We start from the raw sequence: 20,987 nt of genomic DNA on the forward strand, positions 1-20,987 counted from the left end.
CCCCCCGCAGTATCAACGGCAGGCTCGACGACGTTGAGACTGAAACAGATATCTTGAAACGGCTTAGTAGGCAGTGCCTTGGTGAAAATGTCAGCAAACTGAGCCGTAGAGGGAACATGAAGCACCCGAACCTGACCAAGAGCAACCTTTTCACGAACAAAATGAATATCAATCTCAATATGCTTTGTGCGTCGGTGTTGAACTGGATTGCTGGTCATGTAGACTGTTGATATGTTGTCACAGTAGACAATAGTGGCCTGCTCAATAGGCCTGTGTAGCTCGGAGAGTAACTGCCGAATCCAGATTGTATCTGCAACGGCATGTGCCACAGCGCGATACTCAGCCTCGGCCGACGAACGTGAGACTGTAACCTGTCTTTTCGAAGACCAAGAAATCAAATTGTTACCAAGAAAAACACAAAAACCGGAAGTGGACCTTCGAGTGTCAGGACAACCAGCCCAGTCTGCATCAGAGTATGCGGTAAGCGAGTTTGGAGAAGAATTATTGAGGTGGAGACCATGATTGAGAGTTCCTTTTAAATACCGAAGAATGCGTTTAACATGATTATAGTGAGGAACCCGGGGATCATGCATATAGAGACATGCTTGTTGAACAGCAAAAGAGATTTCAGGACGAGTAATGGTGAGATATTGGAGAGCACCTGTTAGGCTACGATAGAGAGTAGGATCGGAAAAGGGTTCACCGGTAGCCGAAAGTTTAAAACTAGTATCGACAGGAGTGCGAGATGATTGACAGTCAAGCATACCAGCACGATTAAGAAGATCAAGAATATACTGGCGTTGGGAAAGAAAAAGGCTGGAGGAATCTCGAACAACAGCAATGCCTAAGAAATGATGAAGGAGTCCTAGGTCAGTCATAGAAAATTCAGATCTAAGAAGAGAGACAATATGATCTAAGAACTTTTGAGAGGAGGCGGTAAGAATGATATCATCTACATAGAGAAGTAAATAGGCAGTGTCAGAAGTTTGATGATACACAAAAAGAGAGGTGTCGGAGAGAGATGGAGTGAAGCCTATTGTTTGAATGAAGGAGGAGAAGCGTTGAAACCAAGCTCGTGGGGCCTGTTTAAGACCGTAGAGAGATTTCTGAAGAAGACATACATGAGTTGGAAAGGATGGATTTTCAAAACCCAGAGGTTGCTGGCAGTAGACAGTTTCTTGAAGGGAACCATGGAGGAAAGCATTTTTAACATCAAGTTGGTGAATGGGCCATGAAGAGGAGACAGCAACACTAAGAACGGTGCGAATGGTGCTAGGTTTAACAACAGGAGAGAAGGTTTCTTCGTAATCAATTCCTTGTTGCTGAGAAAAGCCACGACAAACCCACCTGGCTTTATATCGTGAGAGGCTCCCATCGGAGTGGAACTTTTGGCGAAAAATCCATTTGCCAGAAACAATATTTGTATTGGGAGGACGAGGAACAAGTTGCCAGGTGTTGTTTTGAAGTAAAGCATTATATTCTTCTTGCATGGCAGCGGCCCAATTGGGATCAAGTAGAGCAGTTTTGTAATTCTTTGGAAGAGAAGTGAGAGATACGGAGGTATGAAGGTTTAGGCGGTCTTGGGGTTGATGAAATCCTGATTTGGCCCTAGTACGCATGCGATGATCATTAATCGGGGCTGCTGTAGGAATAGCACGAGGGGGTAAGGTGGGTACTGGTGAGTCCGGCGCAGCGGAAGAGTCGGACGAAGGAGTAGGGCTGGGTGGTGGAGTGGGAGTAGGGGCCGGGGGTGTTGGGGAGGGAGCAGGGGTCAGGGGTGTTGGGGACGTCTCGGGTGGGGTGAGTGTATGGTTGGGATTGGCTATGGTGGGTGTTAATGGTGGTGGTGATAAGTTGTGTTCGGCAGGTAGGGGAGTATATAGTTGGAAAGGACGGGGAGAGGGGGTGTTTGCGGAGCTAGGGGTGTTGGATGGTGTAGTAGTGCGTTGTGAGAAAGGAAAAATGTGCTCAGCAAACGTGACATGACGAGAGACATGAACGTGTCCGGTGTGAAGGTCGAGACAGCGATAGCCTTTGTGCTCGTCAGAGAAGCCGAGAAAAGCACATGGGATAGAGCGTGGTGACAATTTATTTGCAGAAGTGGCGTAGGCATTGGGAAAACAGAGACAGCCGAAAACACGAACCGCGGAGTAGTCGGGGTGGGAAAGAAAGAGGGAATAATAGGGAGTAGTGTTGGGTTTAGTTTTAGAAGGTCGAATATTTAGAAGGAAGGTGGCCATGTGTAGGGCTTCAGCCCAAAACTTGGGAGGCATAGATGATTGAATGAGGAGAGTGCGAACTATATCATTGAGGGTGCGAAGAGAGCGTTCTGCTTTACCATTTTGAGGGGAGGTGTAGGGACATGAGAACCTAAGCAGGATGCCATGTTGTAAGAAGAAAGTACGATTTTTAATGTTATCAAACTCGCGACCATTGTCACATTGGATAAAGCGAATTGGGAGGAAGAAGTGAACAGACACATAGCGTTGAAAATTAAGGAAAAGAGAATGGACCTCGGATTTGTTGCGTAGAGGAAAAGTCCAGACAAAGTGGGTGAAATCATCTAGGATAACAAGGTAGTATTTAAAACCCGAAACACTTGCAATGGGAGAGGTCCATAAATCACAATGTATTAATTCAAAGGGATAAGTGCTACAAGAACTAGAGGAACTAAAGGGAAGACGCACATGTTTGCCTAATTGACAAGACTCGCAAAACACAGAATTATGAGAGTCCCTATTACATGGTATGGTAAATTCACTAAGCATAGAAGCTAAGACGGCGGGGTTGGGATGGCCCAAGCGACGATGCCAGAGATCGACGGAGGCCAGCATGGATGTTGGAGGGGTGGCGGCAGGAACTCCATTAAGAGAATAAAGATCACCGGAGCTATTGAAGCGAGCGATCTCGGCCTTGGTCAGGTAATCCTTCACAGATAAACCAAAAGGGTCAAATTCAGCCGAAACTAGATTGTCGCAAGTAAATTGGCGAACAGAGATAAGATTTTTAATGAGGGCGGGTGCAACTAGAACATCGCGAAGTAAAAGAGGTTTGGTGGAAGAGGGAAGTTGAGCCTGACCAACACAATATATAGGAATAGATGATCCATCTCCAAGGATAATGGAAGGGAAAGGAGATTTAGTGCAAGAAGATAACCAATTACTAGATGCAGACATATGACTAGAGGCCCCTGAATCAAAGATCCAATCCGTACCTGAGTTTCCTTGTGCAGCAAAGTTATTCATGGCCTGGAGAAAGGCAGCTTGATCCCAGCTCGGCGTCGCAGGTGAGGGTGGCGTCGGAAGCAGTGCCGGCGGATACGATGGTGAAGGCAGTAGGGCCGGCTGGGGAGTGTAGTAGGCATTGGCCGGCTGTGGTGGGGGTGGCGTCGGGAGCAGGGCCGGCTGAGGTGTGTAGTAGGCGCCGCCGTCGGTGCTGTAATGACCATAAGGAGCATACGTCGGGGCGGCGTGATAGGCATTGGCCGGCTGTCGGGGGTTGAGAACCCCGGGAGCACCAGTAGGCGGCCGAAGGCCGGGTTGCCAGGCACCTGAGTATGCCGGCGGAGCACCGAGGGTGGACGGAGCGGACCAGGGCATGGGCCATGCTTGAACAAGCCCCGTCCAAGGATCATGAGGAGGCCGCCATGCAACCGCAGATGGAGCACTGGTGGGTGGTGCAGGACTCGGTGCTGGTGATGTCGTAGGCGGAACCGAACGAGTCGACGGCGGCCTGTAGATAGGGTTTTTGCCGCGGTAGTTCGGACTAGGACGCCAGCCTGGGGGCGGTTGAACAGATGACGATGCGGACGGCCCGGCGGCAGGAGCCGGCCTGGAAGGCGGCGCTGGTGTAGACGACAGAGGAGGACGAGCCGCAGCATGAAAGACCTTGGGGCGAGAGTCCTTGCGAGCTTGTGTTTCCGCCGCGAGTTGTAGCAAGGAACGAACTTCAGCGAAGGTAGGAGGGGGCCGTATCATCGGTATGAACGAGGCTTGCTTGTCAAAGTCTTCGCTGAGGCCGACGACGACGATATTGATTAGCTGTGAGTCGCTAACTGTATCGCCGAGTTCGCGGAGCTCATCACCAATGGTCTTAACGCGCTGGCAGAACAGGTTCACCGGGGCGTCTCCTTGCACCATATTGCGAAGCTCGGTGTGGAGAGCGTTTTTCCGAGCGTCGGTGTTGCTTTGGAAGAGCTGACGGAGGGAGTGCCAGATGTTGGCAGCGGTGGCGCCGTCGTGATCGAGCATGTTGAAGATCTCGGTGGTGATGCGGGTGTAGAACCACTGGACGATCGCGAGATCGTCTTTCAACCATTGCGGATCGTCGGGGCGGGGAAGACAGTTGGCGGCGACATGCGAGCGCAGGTTGCAGCGGCCGAGGTGGAGATCGAAGAGATGTCTCCAATGGTAGTAGTTGTGGGCGGCGAGATCAAGAACTATGGGGATGTAGGGGCTGACGTCGGAGATTGTGTCAGCAAGAGATATTGGTGCGGCGAGGATGGGTGCAGGGTAGTTTTGTGGAGCTATGGTGAGGGCCGAGAGAGAAGCGGCCGCGGCTTTGGCAACCTTGGCGATGAGTGCGGCCCGGCGCTCGAAGTAGCCGAGCGGCGGCGGCGGCGGTGGCGTTGGCGGAGCCATACCCTAAACCCTGGGACCGGTATCTAATACCATGAAAGCTGAATAAAACTGTTGCTTATTGATGATTTGGTGCGGCATGCAAGAGTATATAAGAGGGTACAAACCGACTTGGGGTAGGGGTACAAAACTGACTTGGACTAGAAGTCGTATACCATAATGACTACTCTAACACTATCAATTCACTACAAATTTATCTCACGTCTGTTTGCCTATCTTGAGGCGTCGTACCCCGGAAGGGATTGACAACCCTTTAACACGTCGGGTTGCGAGGATTTATTATCTGTGTGCAGGGGCTGTTTATGTCGTGTTGCTTGGTTCTCCTACTGGTTCGATAACCTTGGTTTCATATCTGAGAGAAATACCTACCGCCGTTATGCTGCATCATCCCTTGCTCTTTGGGGAAATACCGACGTAGCTTCAAGCGACATCAATCAGCTAGGAGTGGCGGCTGACGGGCGATGAACAACGGGGAGCATGGTGGCGACGCTGTCGGGCTGCCAGGCGGCATGGACATTGGGATGTGGATCGGGGTGGCCGGACAGGAGGGAGTCGTGTTTGGAGCGGAACTCGTCATGAGCTCGTCAGCAGAGCCTGCCGAAGTGGCATGTTGGTGTGGCAGCGTGAGGGAGCCAGGTGAGGGAGCCGACTGGTGGAGCGGCGTGAGGGGGCTTGGAGTCAGGGAGGATCCACGCTGCAGTAGACGAGACAGCGACCGAGCAGGCCATCCTGATGGCGCGCCCTCCCGTGACACCTGCAAGCCCAGGCACGGTGTCGCGTGATGAAGCCAAGCAGGGGCAGACGATGAAGGACGCAACTCGATGATGTCTTGGTGAGTAGTGCGAGGGGAAGGCGGCGACGAATTTCCGCAGGTCACCGAGGCAGTCGGGGAAGGTCGCAGTACAATGATGTCATGATGTGTAGTGCGGGGCGAAGAAGGCGGAGATCTTCCAGGGTTCTCTTCATTGCGCAGGCTGACACACCTAGCTCTCGGACGCGCACACCTCACCGTCCTGTCAGCTGGACAGTCTCGAGACCTCCTGCCCAAAGCCGGGATGACGGAACCATCACGGAGGCGTTGCACACATCCAGTGTTAATTTTCTGGGCGTCAAGGATTGGGAGCTCCAGACCATGGTGCTTGTCATCTTCCAGGTGGCCACAAATGCCACGGTCTTCTCAGCGCCAATTGCTGCGAGAGTCTCGGACTCGATCACCAGCACGCCCAGAGGGAGCTCCTGAACATGGGCGACGATGAGTCCTTCCGGCTGGGACATCCGGGGAGGGCGGCAACAGTCGCGAGAGACGGTCATGTGGTTGTGGTGGTGGCGGGAGACGGTCTTGCGGCGGAGACAGCGACCTGCTCGTGCACTAGCGAGCCCGGTGTCCACTCTGTCGACATATCAGACATTTGTAGGGATCACAACAGTCAACTTTGCAGTGTCCCCGCTCCAGGCAGCGATGGCAGGTCCTACGGTGGTGCCAGACGAAACTTCTGCCCGGTGGAGTGGAAAACGAAGGCGAGGACCGTCGTTGTGGAAGGCGCCGGCTGGGAGACAGAGCTCTCCACCAGTACGGAGCTTGAACTAGCTTCCAGCCCTCCCCCGAGCTGGCATCCCCGCTGGATGGCACAATTCGAGAAGCGCGCGGCGGTGTAGGGCTCGGCGATACGGGCGTCCACGCCGCACGTCGGCACTGAAGGGCGCAGCCGACGACGCCTTGAGGCAAGACCAGGGAGTGCCACGGACGACCGTGAAGGGAGTTAGATGCAGCAGATCTTTAGCAGCAGCGAAGCAGACCTTCCGGGTTGGACCTTATGCAATGGGAGCAGCAACCGCAGGTGGATCTTCGGGGACGAGATTCCAGACGAGAGCCAAGCCTGAAGAGGGAGGACACCCAGGTGGAGAGACTGGATCTGGAGTGGATCCAGCCAGCTGCGGGAATAGGGCGAGCATGAGGCCCTCCCGAGCAAACCTTGGCGTGGGGGACCCGGGGGGAACCGCGGTGATGCAAGGGAGAGACGCGGCTGGCCATGGAGCGGCGAAGCGGCCGCGAAACCGGTGGCTGCGGCTGCCGGAGCGGCGCGTCGCAGGAGCGTGGGCAAGGGGAGCAGCAACATCTTTTTCGTAAACCAGCTTTTGTCTTCCGAATCCTTTTTTCAGCCCGCAAAAATAGTTCCCACTCACCGTTGCCCCCTCTCACTTTTCACCTTGGTTCGTCCCTGTCTTTATCCTAGGAATCTTTCTAAGTTTCTTCACTTGGCACAATTTCAAAAATATACCTACATGCAAGAAGTAAATATTACAAAGTTACCTGCAATTGCACAATAATATACTAAGCCATCGGGAAGAAGATCTAGCTACTTTCAATGTTACGGACTGAGATCCAGTAACTTCACTTGGTGAAGTCACGTTGCAACTTTAGGCTCTTCATCTCCATCCAAAATAGATCCAACGGTCCATATCATGCAAAGGCAAAAAAGCTCACTTGGCCAGTTTTGCAGCCCAACAGCGACAGAACACTGCTCGTAGGATTCAGTTAAAACAGATTACATGCCAACTATCTAATCTTCATTTCTGAATATATATATCTTCTTGGAGCATTGTTCGGTGCAGGTGATGTAAAATTTTATACATCTTCTTGGAGCAGCGTTCCGATGCCTTGGATGTAAAAGTTACTTCCTCTGTTTCTAAATATAGGTCTTTCTAGAGATTTTAACAAGTGACTATATACAAAGCAAAATGAGTGAACCTATACTCTAAAATATGTGTACATACATCTACATCTGTATGTGGTAGTCCATTTGAAATCTCTAAAAAGACTTATATTTAAGAACAGGGGAAGTAGTTATTTATACATCTACAGATATCCTCTAAGAATTTGACCTAAGATGTATATTGGGTTTTTCCTTATATGGAAGTTGCTCTAACGTCCCCCGCAAAAAAAGAAAAGAAAAAAGAAGTTGCTCTAACGTCAGCTAGTTCGGCACGGTAAGCAAGATCAAGCAGTATCGGCCCCACCACCAGCACGCCAGAGAATACGCCCAGCGCTGAAGCGTAGCAGGTGCAGAGAACACGGCACGGAAGGCAGAGATAACCGCACCAAACAAACTGAACTCCGAAGAAACGAAGCATGGGAACGCAAGCGGCGCCGGCGACCAGCGAGATCGCGGCGGTGGGCGTGATCGGCGCGGGCCAGATGGGCTCGGGCATCGCCCAGCTCGCCGCCGCGGCCGGCTGCGGCGTCTTCCTCGTCGACTCCGACCCCGCCGCCCTCTCCCGCGCCGTCGCCTCCATCTCCTCCTCCCTCGGGCGCCTCGTCTCCAAGGGCCAGCTCTCCCAGGTGAGGACCCGACCCCCTCGCCTCCCCCACCTCGCAAAGTGACGCTGTTCGTTGACATTTCTAGTCTCGCCTCGTCACAGGCTGCGTGCGATGATTCCGTCAAGCGGATAAAGTGCGTCTCCGATGTGCAAGAGCTGCGGGGCGTGGATCTGGTGATTGAGGCCATCGTCGAGTCCGAAGACATCAAGAAGAAGCTGTTCGTGGAGCTGGACAGGATCACCAAACCTTCTGCTATTCTTGCCTCCAACACCAGCTCCATTTCTATAACCCGGCTTGCCTCTGCTACCGGCCGCCCCTCTCAGGTGACCACCAATCTGGCTCATCTCAGCAGTCGCCTTTAGCTACACCGGTTGATTGCTTGTCCAGAATTTACATAGGACAGTGATGCAGACCTTATCAATTGCAAGTGGGGCGGCAGTTTGTGAATTATAACGACCCGTTTGTTATGTTGGCGGCTAAATTTGCCTCTGTCATGCATGCTATCACATAGGATTGCATACTCTACAACCTCAGAACATGTGTCCGAACACGTCTCAAGGCACTCCTGTAGTTTCTTAATTTATCAATCCTCTGTTTTCATGTCTTTATTGTTTTTGGAGCGTCTCTTCACGATTATAAGAAGTTGAAGAGATTTCCATGTTACAGGTGATAGGCATGCACTTTTTCAACCCTCCTCCTATAATGAAGCTGGTTGAAATAATACGAGGAGCTGATACATCAGAAGAGGTTTTCTCTCAAGTTAAATCTTTTTCTGAAAGGTAAGGGAAAGCATCCTATTGCCCTGCCTAAGCTCACTAAGCATAGCCTTAAATGTGATCTTGTTTCTGCGTATTACTATAGCAACTCTGAAGTGGAACCTACTTATGTAACCAGAACAAGCGTTCTGTAAACACAAACCTACCACTTCCTATTGTTAATGGATTCGTTGAGAACACAACAAACTTACTATACTCTGGAGTTCAGGTAAACTTTAGGTCCCAAGTTAGTTTTTACCTAGTAACCTAGCTTTTTCATTGTAAAGAAAATGTGTCTTACCTTTGAAAGACCTCATTTGGCATGTTTAGTTTTTGGTGTGAACAATATTTTTAGCCCCAAGGAGAACTACCATGCTACCTACTAAACCACTTAAAATTTGTGCTACATACTGGATGCATTAGCACAGATCTGAGACTAAGATATAATTGGTTCAGCCAAGCTGGCTCGAGACTTATTTGCCTTTTAACCATGAAATTGTCTAATGATTTTGATCTTTGCAGGATTGGGAAGACCGTTATATGCTCACAAGATTACCCCGGCTTCATTGTAAACCGCATCCTAATGCCGATGATTAATGAAGCATTTTGGGCACTTTACACGGGGGTAGCAACCAAAGAGGACATCGATACAGGGATGAAGCTCGGCACAAATCATCCAATGGGCCCTCTGCAGCTTGCTGACTTCATAGGGTTAGATGTTTGCCTTTCAGTACTTAGGGTGCTCCACAACGGGCTAGGAGATAACAAGTACAGCCCTTGCCCTCTGCTTGTCCAATATGTCGACGCCGGACGACTTGGAAAGAAGCGGGGACTAGGTGTTTACTCTTACGGGAGAAGCTCTTCATCTGTTAAACCCAAGTCATCTCTGTGAACATATCCATGTGGCTGTTGAGCGAAGAAATGAGGTTGTGTATGACGAAAGGTGGTACTTGTGGTCACCAAGCATCGGAATAACAGGCTTAGGGCATGTACAATGGTTGATAAGATAAGTCTTATCTTAATTCTTGCATGTAATTTAGAGATGACAAAAAAATATGTCTACAATGGGTCATCTCTTAGTCTTATCTTTAATAACTAGCTATTCCTAAAAATATGACAAGATATATTGTGCTAAGAGATCATCTCTTGTCTTCTCTTAAATAAGAGAAGACAAACCTTTTCTTATGATTTCTCTCTCCTTCACCTCATCATTTATCCTACGTGTCACTCCTAAGATAGCACCATTATACATGCCCTTACGCGGGCTTGGTTTTGTAGAATTGTCAAATAAGCTTACCCAAAACAATGGGTGTTTAGGGGTTCAAGGTGCCATGTGAAACTTTTACATGTAAAAATCATGAAATTTACATACTTGGATACCTGAAAATCCATGCCTGGGCTCTTCCAGACTCTATACTGACTGTGACACAGTATGCAGTTTCAAGCGTTACAGTCTTACAAGTTACAACGATTAGATCGGCAGCTCCAGAAATTACCCCTACGCTGTTGGAGCGTGCGCAGCAGCAGCCGTGCTGTTCAAGCACAACAGCAGATCGGCAAAATAAATGCACTTCAGCAGATCGGCAACATAAATGCACTTCTGTTGATCGTCACGACCTTGAACCAAAAGAAGCCGCTGAACATGAACGATATCAAGTTTTTTTTACATCATATTCCCCTCCATATTCAGCTCAATAAGGAACGGAAATTTTCTGAGGTTCAGATATAAGAATCCAATGAGTTCTCCAGAAGCGTATCAGTTGGTAACAACATATACATATCACTGTGCTATGCTCTAGGTGAGACTGGGCCGTCACACGGATCAAACTTCACAATCGTTCTCGCATCAGGGAGCAAAGGGTGCTTAATTGGTCTGTGTCCTTTCTTGTACCAATAATTGATAATGTACGCTTCCAGCTTTCTAACCTGAGGAAGCAACACAAGGTCAGAACCAACTTGAGACTGCAAAATACTCCCTCCGTAAAGAAATATAAGAGCATTTAGATCACTGAAGTAGTGATCTAAATGCTCTTATATTTCTTTACAGAGGGAGTATCTACGAAAAACTAGCACAAGCAAGCCACATACTTGAAGCTGTTAAGGGACAGGAGAGACATAAAAGATTACATGGGCTGTGCGTTGCTCAAGACAATGGGCCTATATAAGATGGGCATCATATCTATACTATCTATATATACCTCTATATAGTGTGCGAATAACTTTGAATAACAACCATTGGATGAAGCCGATCTAACGGTGGAGACGTGGCAAATCCGAGTGTTGTTGACCGTTGGATCTTCTCATTACTTCACTGGATTCTTCCATGTGTACTATCTAGAAGATTCTATGGTTGGGCTAAAGTCATATGGACATTTTGCACAAAATTTAAAGCACACTTCTACTTTATTCTAGACTCTTCCATACACAGACTCTCCTAGCTTCTTTTTCTATCGAAACTATCATTCATTTTACTTCCTATTCAAGTCTATGTACCTTCATAAATCATATTTATCTTTACAGATAGAACATTAGCTTTGAGATAGCCAAAAAAGATACTCCCTCCGTTCCAAATTATTCGTCGTGGTTTTAGTTCAAATTTGAACTAAAACCACGACGAGTAATTTGGAACGGAGGGAGTACATAGATAAAACACGCTCAGTATATTTTACGTGATTTTTGTATGTTATACTTCATGCATATGCCTCACAATTTCATTTGCCGGCATAACTTGCCAAAAAGGATACCTAGATAAAACAGGCACAATATATTTTACAGTAACAATATGTCTATATTTGGTTGTAGTTTGACTATATGAGCTCTCACGTGCTATGCACGTATAACTTACTAGTCTATATAGTGTGCCAATTTCAAAAATTTGAATCCAAGCATCGGAATGCTTTGTCAGTTGTTCATTGGGCTTCATCAGCTGCCTCGCTTTGATTTGTGGCTACAGTAGTGTTCACAATTATCTAGGTCATTCCAGAAACATCCATGAATTAGAGCACCGAGTCACCGACCCCACCGTCACGCCGCCGCTTGCTCCCCGCCTGCACCCTCACTACATAAACTCCCCTTCCTGATGGACCTCGAGGACCCACTATGCCTGTCACAGATGGCCAGTACTGCTCTCCAAATCACGTCACTAGGCCACTAGTTGGTTGGAGTCGACCGAGTCGCTACATCTGCTGGAGCCGCACAAATCCCATCACAAAGCATACGCCAGCAGCGCTACATGGCCTAGTGTTGGACCGTCATGCTGCTGTTGGCTCCATAGATGTTGGAAGAGAAATGTGAAGAACATAGCTTTGAGAGGTAAGAAAAGGAGAGCTGGGTGACAAGAACTAGCAGATGAAACAAGTGGGATGATATGTCATAGTACTAAGTTCGACAGGCGGTCAAAAAATAAAAGATAAACAAATCCAACACGCACACATACATGGCGTCAATGACTCAGTGGGCATTTCTGGGAGTCAAGGACGTCCTAAATGTACAGTAAAACATAGGATAGGTACATCAATTTGGTGCACATGGCATGTTCCTTGTATGTGATAATTACTGAGTTTTAACATGCGAAAAATGTGAAGCTAACTAATACACTTAACAGAAGCATGATCATCCAGATCAAGTTAGCAAGTCTCTTTCACAAGAAAAGTATCAGCCAAAACTTAAACAATGGATGAACTAGGGATTACAACAATAGACCACCTTGGTCTGGTCTAACATCCAGTGTGGGGTTTCCTCATAACTTGACTTACGCGAACATAAAATACATACTTCCTCCTAAGCAAAATTGAAATCTTTTATGATGAGTGGCTAGCTCGAGCAGGTTGGTGTCCTCACTAGCCGCCACCCGCGTTTGTGGCTCTACCTCCGTAGGGTAGCTTCTCATGTTTCCTCTTCTTTAAGAAAATGCCACCGGGGGGTGTAAGGGTCTCACTTACCAGCATGGGAGGAGACGTAAGGCAGATGCAGCAGGAAACGTGCTATCTAGCTGTTAGGAAAGAGGATTTGGTTATGGGAAAGGTTTTCTGCGCTATCTTCAAATCTATTGGAGTTTATATTCTTATCCTTTCTTAGACACCAAGTTGTAACTGGGCTATATATAGTCCCTAGTCCCTACTAGTCGATCAATAAAGACAAGCAAGAATAACCTCAATTTCTCATCCCCTGATATCTGCGCCTGGAGCCTCCTCTCTCCCCTCTAGACAGCCACGGGTAAACGAGGCGGTCAGCCTCATCCTCCTACCAGCCACGATCACAACCTCCGCTCCTATCCTAAACCATTCTTCTCACCTTTACGAACCACAACCCATGACAAGGGGCTAGTCCCTGGTTGGTCGAGTTTTTTCAAGTCTTTTAGGACATGACACAGACTTCAAGATGATCTTTTGACCGTCAATTCTGTGCAAACATGTGTCCTCACAAATAAATCATTATACATTACAAAATTATATTCATGATAAATTTTGTAATAACAGTTTGGTAGTTTCGATGTTATTATTTCTTCTTTACAGATGGTCAAACCCTCCAACTGTAAGCAGTATGAAGGCCTCAAAATTTGACTGGTAAAATTCAAAACGAAAATTTCGTTTTGGATCGGAGGTAGTATCTCTTAAGATTATCACATTCCTTGATTGCAAACAAACTTTGATAGGCAAAATAGCTGAATGTGAGTAGCATAGTTCTGAAAAAAAACTCGGAGGATTATTCAATATAGTAACTGACTGGCAATAAATCACAATAATCGATTGGTTTTTCAATGGTTTAATCAGTAGATAAGAATAAATCGTCCACAAGAAAACAACAGACTAGCAAGTATAACAGATAAAAGCTCATGCTTGGTCTATGGTGTTTGTCATTGAACTGTTTATTTCCTTTATTTTTGAGGTAGCTAATGTTGTTAAATTTCATATGAGAAACATAGAGCATGGGTCTTACCTTTCTGACAATGTAAGATTCACCGACAAAACTCAATGGTTCTGTAAATACAGTAAGAAAACCATTCCTATTTCCATAGATAACATCAGTAAAGTATCTGTCACCAACCTGGAAAAGGTGGGAAAATATTTTAAAAATCAATACATACTAGTATTAAGTAAGAACAGTCTGAACTGATAATAGCCATTCCTACCAGCACAAGATCTGAAGCTGAGCAGTCAAAATAACTCTCTATTTCCTTAGCTGCTCCAGCAGGCTTCTTTGCATCTGCAAACAATATAGGAAACGCATTATCCCTATTGTTTTTTATGTGTACCAATATCGACAGAAAGCTTCTGCCTCACATAGTCAAATTACATTTCAGAAAGAAAGATGGTATAGAAACAGACTCAATAAGCATCTAAGTGCAAGTTTGCATACAGATTTTTAGTGCTTTGGTATCATGAGATGCAATTCATACTTAACAAAATGGAATTTCTGAACTAAGTTACCATTATAAATATATGTGGTGACAGGTTAATTATCTTATTTTCATAAACATGGCATTAGACTCTAATAGTTTGCAAACTCCCATTTCCCTAAGCAGATCGATTTACATGCCAACGCTCACCAACGAGAGGACCAGGCGCATAGAGCATTCAGACATTTTGGAAGCGAATAATTCTACAGCTATGAGGTCTCCGAGCACTTACCATGCCTAATCACATGAACCCCGTCGATAGTCGCCTCAATCGTACTGGCATCCGACCCATCTGGATCATACTGCTTCAACCCTGCACCGGCCTAAACACATCAATTCCATCACCAGGCAAACATTCGCTCAATTCAACGCTTTCTAAGAGCAGCGCAACCAGGCCAGACCTGCGGAGTTGCTGTAGACAGCGATGGCGCCGGGGAAGGCTGCGCGGCACTGGTCAAACGAGGTGGTCAGCAGCGGCCAGAGCTCGGGAGCGTAGGGCGCGGTGAGGGTGTTGTCCTTGTCGAAAACCACGCCGCGGAACCCGGCGCGGCGGAGCTCCGCCCAGTCCAGCCACCGGATGTCCTGCACCGACACGTGCGGCAGCGCTAGACGCGGCTCGGACGCCGCGACGGCCACCACCGCGGCCACGCCTCCCGGGTTGAAGCGCTGACCCAGCGCGCGCGGCCAGGACGCGGCCACACCCATGGGTGTGGCTCTGGCGGTCGTGGAGGTCGCGGGAGTGGGTTCGGCGTTGGGGTTTGTGGCTTTGTGGGGAGGAAGGAGGGAAGCGCGGGAAGCTGGAGGGAGCAGTGGCGCCGGCGGCGGCCTTAGCATCAGAGCGGCGACGAGATGGTTGCTGTCGCCGGGTGTGCCCGAGTGGGGGAGAAGATCGGATGGATGCTCTTGCAGATGGACATATGCCAATCTGGCCCCACAGGCTGAGCTACAGTGGAAAGACGAAAGCGCATTTTTCGTCTCAACTTATTGTGAAGTACTTCGAAGTAGTTATTTAAACGCTCTTATATTTTTTTACAGAGGGAGTTGTAGTATGAGCTTTGTCCCTAAAATCATTTTCTTAACCCTAAAACTTATGTTTAACCTATGTCTTTCTCAACTCAGTATTCCTCATGTAAACCTGGTTTTGACTCTCTCTCTTTTTAATCTTTTGTCCCTCAGTGCTGAATAGCCAGTAGATTTAGTCCCTCACTATTCCTCTTGTGAGTTACAGCCGCTCCTCTCTCTCGTCAATGTTCGCCCCTTTGCTTGTGAGAGCCACCATCATTGTTACGACGAAGGCATGTAGCTAGCAGCGAGAGGTGTTGCACTGACTCAGCGACACGACACATGAATGGAGCAAGTCATGCTTCGTGGAGTTTAGGTGGAGGTGGGGAGGCTTGGTCATTGGTCGGTAGTGGATGGGTGGAACTAGTGTGGCCGGTGTTGGAGATTGTTGTCGTAGGCGAAGGGGGGGAGAGACGAGTTGCTCCCATCGCCAGCCTCCTAGAACGGCGCCGCCACCTCCATCCATGTTCACTGGTGCACATCTAGAGCGGGAAGACCTACCCCCATCATCGGCCTCCGAGAGCAACATTACTACCTCGATTTTTGCGCCTCAATGCACATCTAAAGCGGGAGGAGCTGCTCTATAATACTTCTATGTCGTATCTATATTTTTTGGTATTATAATTTTTGTTATGTACATGCGATATACACATCATTTAGACATAGTTTTATGACATGTTCTTATTATTTTTATTGTACTAACATATTAATTCGGCGTCAACTCTCGGTTGCTATTATTTTTGCATTTTTTATGTAATAGAAAACTATATTTCTAGATGCACAAAAATATGACATTGATATATGTACTAGAGGAAACCTTGCTCTAGCAGCCCAGTTGGAGGGGACCCACCAGGGCTCCACACACCCCTGTCATGCGGCCACGGCCTAGGTTGCATGGGCCCATCGCATGGAGCCCATTGTTGGGGAACGTAGCAATAATTCAAAAAAATTCTACGTGTCACCAAGATCAATCTAGGAGATGCTAACAACGAGAGAGAGGGAGTGCATCTTCATACCCTTGAAGATCGCTAAGCGGAAGCGTTACAAGAACGCGGTTGATGGAGTCGTACTCGCGGCAATTCAAATCGCGGAAGATCCGATCTAGCGCCGAACGGACGACGCCTCCGCGTTCAACACACGTACATCCCGGGGACGTCTCCTCCTTCTTGATCCAGCAAGGGGAGAGGAGAAGTTGAGGGAGAACTCCAGCAGCACGACGGCGTGGTGGCGATGGAGCTCGTGGTTCTCCGGCAGAGCTTCGCTAAGCACTACGGAGGAGGAGGAGGAGTTGGAGGAGGAGAGGGCTGCGCCAGGCAAGGGGTGCGGCTGCCCTCTCTCTCCCTCACTATATATAAGGGGAAGGGGGCGGAGGAGGCGCCCTAGGGTTCCCTAGGGGAGGGGCGGCGGCCACAGGGGAAACCCTAGATGGGTTTGGGCGCCCCCACCCCTAGGAAACTTGCCCCCCAAGCCGGAAGGGGAGGCTGCCCTAGGGGAGGCGCCCCCACCTCTCCAGGTTACGTGAGAGGGGCTGGGAGGGGCGCACAGCCCCTTAGTGGGTTGGTGTGCCCCCTCCCCTTGGCCCATAAGGCCCCCCAACGCTTGCCGGGGCCTCCGAAACACCTTTCGGTCACGCTGGTCGTCACCCGGTACTCCTAGAACAATTCCGGACTCCAATACCCTTCGTCCAATATATCGATCTTCACCTCCGGATCACTCCGGAGTTCCTCGTCACATCCGGGATCTCATCCGGGACTCTGAACAACCTTCGGTAACCACATACAATTTCCCATAACAACTCTAGCGTCACCGAACCTTAAGTGTGTAGACCCTACGGGTTCGGGAACCATGTAGACATGACCGAGACGTTCTCCGGCCAATAACAACAGCGGGATCTGGATACCCATGTTGGCTCCCACATGTTCCACGATGATCTCATCGGATGAACCACGATGTCGGGGATTCAATCAATCACGTATACAATTCCCTTTGTCTATCGGTATGTTACTTGCCTGAGATTCGATCGTCGGTATCCCAATACCTCGTTCAATCTCGTTACCGGTTACTCGTTCCGTAACGCATGATCCCGTGGCTAACTCATTAGTCACATTGAGCTCATTATGATGACGCATTACCGAGTGGGCCCAGAGATACCTCTCCGTCATACGGAGTGACAAATCCCAGTCTCGATTCGTGCCAACCCAACAGACACTTTCGGAGATACCTGTAGTGCACCTTTATAGCCACCCAGTTACGTTGTGACGTTTGGTACACCCAAAGCATTCCTACGGTATCCGGGAGTTGCACAATTTCATGGTCTAAGGAAATGATACTTGGCATTAGAAAAGCTCTTAGCAAACGAACTACACGATCTTGTGCTATGCTTAGGATTGGGTTTTGTCCATCACATCATTCTCCTAATGATGTGATCCCGTTATCAATGACATCCAATGTCCATGGTCAGGAAACCATAACCATCTATTGATCAACGAGCTAGTCAACTAGAGGCTTACTAGGGACATGTTGTGGTCTATGTATTCACACATGTATTACGGTTTCCAGTTAATACAATTATAGCATGAACAATAGACAATTATCATGAACAAGGAAATACAATAATAACCATTTTATTATTGCCTCTAGGGCATATTTTCAACAGTCTCCCACTTGCACTAGAGTCAATAATCTAGTTCACATCACTATGTGATTGTAATGAATCCAACACCCATGGGGTTTGTTCATATCTCTCTTGTGAGAGAGGTTATTAGTCAACGGGTCTGATCCTTTCAGATCCGTGTGTGCTTTACAAATCTCTATGTCATCTTGTAGATGCAGCTACCACGCGCTACTTGGAGCTATTCCAAATAACTGCTCTACTATACGAATCCGGTTTACTACTCAGAGTCATCTGGATTAGTGTCAAAGTTTGCATCGACGTAACCCTTTACGACGAACTCTTTTACCACCTCCATAATCGAGAAAATTCCTTAGTCCACTAGTTACTAAGGATAAGTTCGACCGCTGTCATGTGATCCATTCCTGGATCACTCTTGTACCCCTTGACTGACTCATGGCAAGGCCCACTTCAGGTGTGGTACACAGCATAGCATACTGTAGAGCCTACGTCTAAAGCATAGGGGACAACCTTCGTCCTTTCTCTCTCTTCTGCCGTGGTCATGTTTTGAGTCTTACTCAATACTCACACCTTGTAACACAGCCAAGAACTCCTTCTTTGCTGATCTATTTTGAACTCCTTCAAAATCTTGTCACGGTATGTATTCATTTGAAAGTACTATTAAGTGTTTTTGATCTATCCTTATAGATCTTGATGCTCAATGTTCAAGTAGCTTAATCCAGGTTTTCCATTGAAAAACACTTTTCAAATAACCCTGTATGCTTACCAGAAATTCTACATCATTTCTGATCAACAATATGTTAACAACATATACTCATCAAAAATTCTATAGTGCTCCCACTCACTTCTTTGGAAATACAAGTTTCTCATAAACTTTGTAAAAACCCAAAATCTTTGATCATCTCATCAAAGCGTACATTCCAACTCCGAGATGCTTACTCCAGTCCTTAGAAGGATTGCTGGAGCTTTGCATACTTGTTAGCATATTTCAGGATTGACAAAACCTTCTGGTTGTATCACATACAACCTTTCCTCAAGAAAATCGTCGAGGAAACAATGTTTTTGACATCCTATCTGTAAGATTTCATAAATAATGCAGTAACTGCTAATATAATTCCAACAGACTCTTAGCATCACTACGAGTGAGAAAATCTCATCGTAGTCAACTCCTTGAACTTGTCGGAAAACATCTTAACAACAAGTCGAGCTTTCTTAATGGTGACACTTACCATCATTGTCCGTCTTTCTTTTAAAATCCATCTGCACCCAACAGCCTTACGACCATCAAGTAGTTCTTCCAAAGTCTATACTTTTTTATACATGGATCCTCTCTCAGATTTTATGGCCTCGAGCCATTCGTCGGAATCCAGGCCCGCCATCGCTTCTCCATAGCTCGTAGGTTCATTGTTGTCTAGCAACATGATTTCCAAGACAGGATTACGTACCACTCTGAAGTAGTATGCATCCTTGTCGACCTACGAGGTTTGGTAGTGACTTGATCCGAAGTTTCATGATCACTATCATAAGCTTCCACTTCAATTGGTGTAGGTGCCACAGGAACAACTTCCTGTGCCCTGCTACACACTAGTTGAAGTGATGGTTCAATAACCTCATCAAGTCTCCACCATCCTCCCACTCAATTCTTTCGAGAGAAACTTTTCCTCGAGAAAGGACTTGTTTCTAGAAACAATCACTTAGCTTCCGGATCTGAAATAGGAGGTATACCCAACTGTTTGGGGTATTCTATGAAGATGCATTTATCCGCTTTGGGTTCGAGCTTATCAGCCTGAAACTTTTTCACATAAGCGTCGCAGCCCCAAACTTTTAAGAAACAACAGCTTAGGTTTCTCTAAACCATAGTTCATACGGTGTCGTCTCAATGGAATTGCGTGGTGCCCTATTTAAAGTGAATGCGGTTGTCTCTAATGCCTAACCCATAAACGATAGTGGTAATTCGATAAGAGACATCATGGTATGCACCATATCCAATAGGGTGCAGTTATGATGTTCGGACACACCATCACACTATGGTGTTCCAGGCGGTATTAGTTGTGAAACAATTTCCACAATGTCTTAATTGTGTGCCAAACTCGTAACTCAGATATTCATCTCTATGATCATATCATAGACATTTTATCCTCTTGTCACGACGATCTTCAACTTCACTCTGAAATTACTTAAACCTTTCAATAATTCAGACTTGTGTTTCATCAAGTAAATATACTCAGCATCTACTCAAATCATCTGTGAAGTAAGAACATAACGATATCCACTGCGTGCCTCGGCACTCATTGGACTACACACATCAAATGTATTACTTCCAACAAGTTGCTTTCTTGTTCCATCTTACTGAAAACGAGGCCTTTCAGTCATCTTGCCCATGTGGTATGATTTGCATGTCTCAAGTGATTCAAAATCAAGTGAGTCCAAACGATCCATCTGTATGGAGTTTCTTCATGCATATCTACCAATAGACATGGTTCGCATGTCTCAATCTTTTCAAAAACGAGTGAGTCCAAAGATCCATCAACATGGAGCTTCTTCATGCGTTTTATACCAATATGACTCAAATGGCAGTGCCACAAGTATGTGGTACTATCATTACTATTTTATATCTTTTGGCATGAACATGTGTATCACTACGATCGAGATTCAATAAACCATTCATTTTAGGTGCAAGACCATTGAAGGTATTATTCAAATAAACAGAGTAACCATTATTCTCCTTAAATGAATAACCGTATTGCAATAAATATAATCCAATCATGTCTATGCTCAACGCAAACACCAAATAACAATTATTTAGGTTTAACACCAATCCCGATGGTAGAAGGAGCGTGCGATGTTTGATCACATCAACCTTGGAAACACTTCAACACATATCGTCATCTCATCTTTAGCTAGTCTCCGTAGCCTTTTATTTTGAGTTACTAACACTTAGCAATCGAACCGGTATTTATTACCCTGGTGCTACTAGGAGTACTAGTAAAGTACACAATAATATAATGTATATTCAAAATACTTCTGTCTTGCCAGCCTTCTCATCTACCAAGTATGTAGGGTAGTTCTTTAGTGACCGTTCCCCTCATTACAGAAGCACTTAGTCTCGGGTTTGGGTTCAACCTTGGGTTTCTTCACTAGAGCAGCAACTGATTTGCTGTTTCATGAAGTATCCCTTCTTCCC

General features: G+C 47.0%; 2 protein-coding genes across 2 annotated transcripts; one reads left to right on the forward strand and one right to left on the reverse strand.

Annotated features, from left to right (window-relative positions):
* Positions 1-7,677: 7,677 nt before the first annotated feature.
* LOC123079429 (3-hydroxybutyryl-CoA dehydrogenase) lies at positions 7,678-9,846 on the forward strand. Its single transcript, XM_044502199.1, has 4 exons — positions 7,678-7,977; positions 8,058-8,279; positions 8,623-8,735; positions 9,234-9,846. The coding sequence occupies exons 1-4, from the start codon at positions 7,768-7,770 to the stop codon at positions 9,601-9,603; spliced, it is 915 nt and encodes a 304-aa protein (XP_044358134.1). The 5' UTR covers positions 7,678-7,767; the 3' UTR covers positions 9,604-9,846.
* A 197-nt stretch (positions 9,847-10,043) lies between these two features.
* On the reverse strand, positions 10,044-15,033 carry LOC123079430 (phosphatidylglycerophosphate phosphatase 1, chloroplastic/mitochondrial). Its single transcript, XM_044502200.1, has 5 exons — positions 14,511-15,033; positions 14,342-14,422; positions 13,843-13,916; positions 13,650-13,757; positions 10,044-10,637 (listed from the first exon to the last, which is right to left on the reverse strand). The coding sequence occupies exons 1-5, from the start codon at positions 14,941-14,943 to the stop codon at positions 10,500-10,502; spliced, it is 834 nt and encodes a 277-aa protein (XP_044358135.1). The 5' UTR covers positions 14,944-15,033; the 3' UTR covers positions 10,044-10,499.
* Between the last annotated feature and the right edge of the window lie 5,954 nt (positions 15,034-20,987).

The sequence above is a fragment of the Triticum aestivum genome, chromosome 3D (assembly GCF_018294505.1).
Source record: "Triticum aestivum cultivar Chinese Spring chromosome 3D, IWGSC CS RefSeq v2.1, whole genome shotgun sequence".
In the NCBI taxonomy this organism is placed as follows: Eukaryota; Viridiplantae; Streptophyta; class Magnoliopsida; order Poales; family Poaceae; genus Triticum; species Triticum aestivum.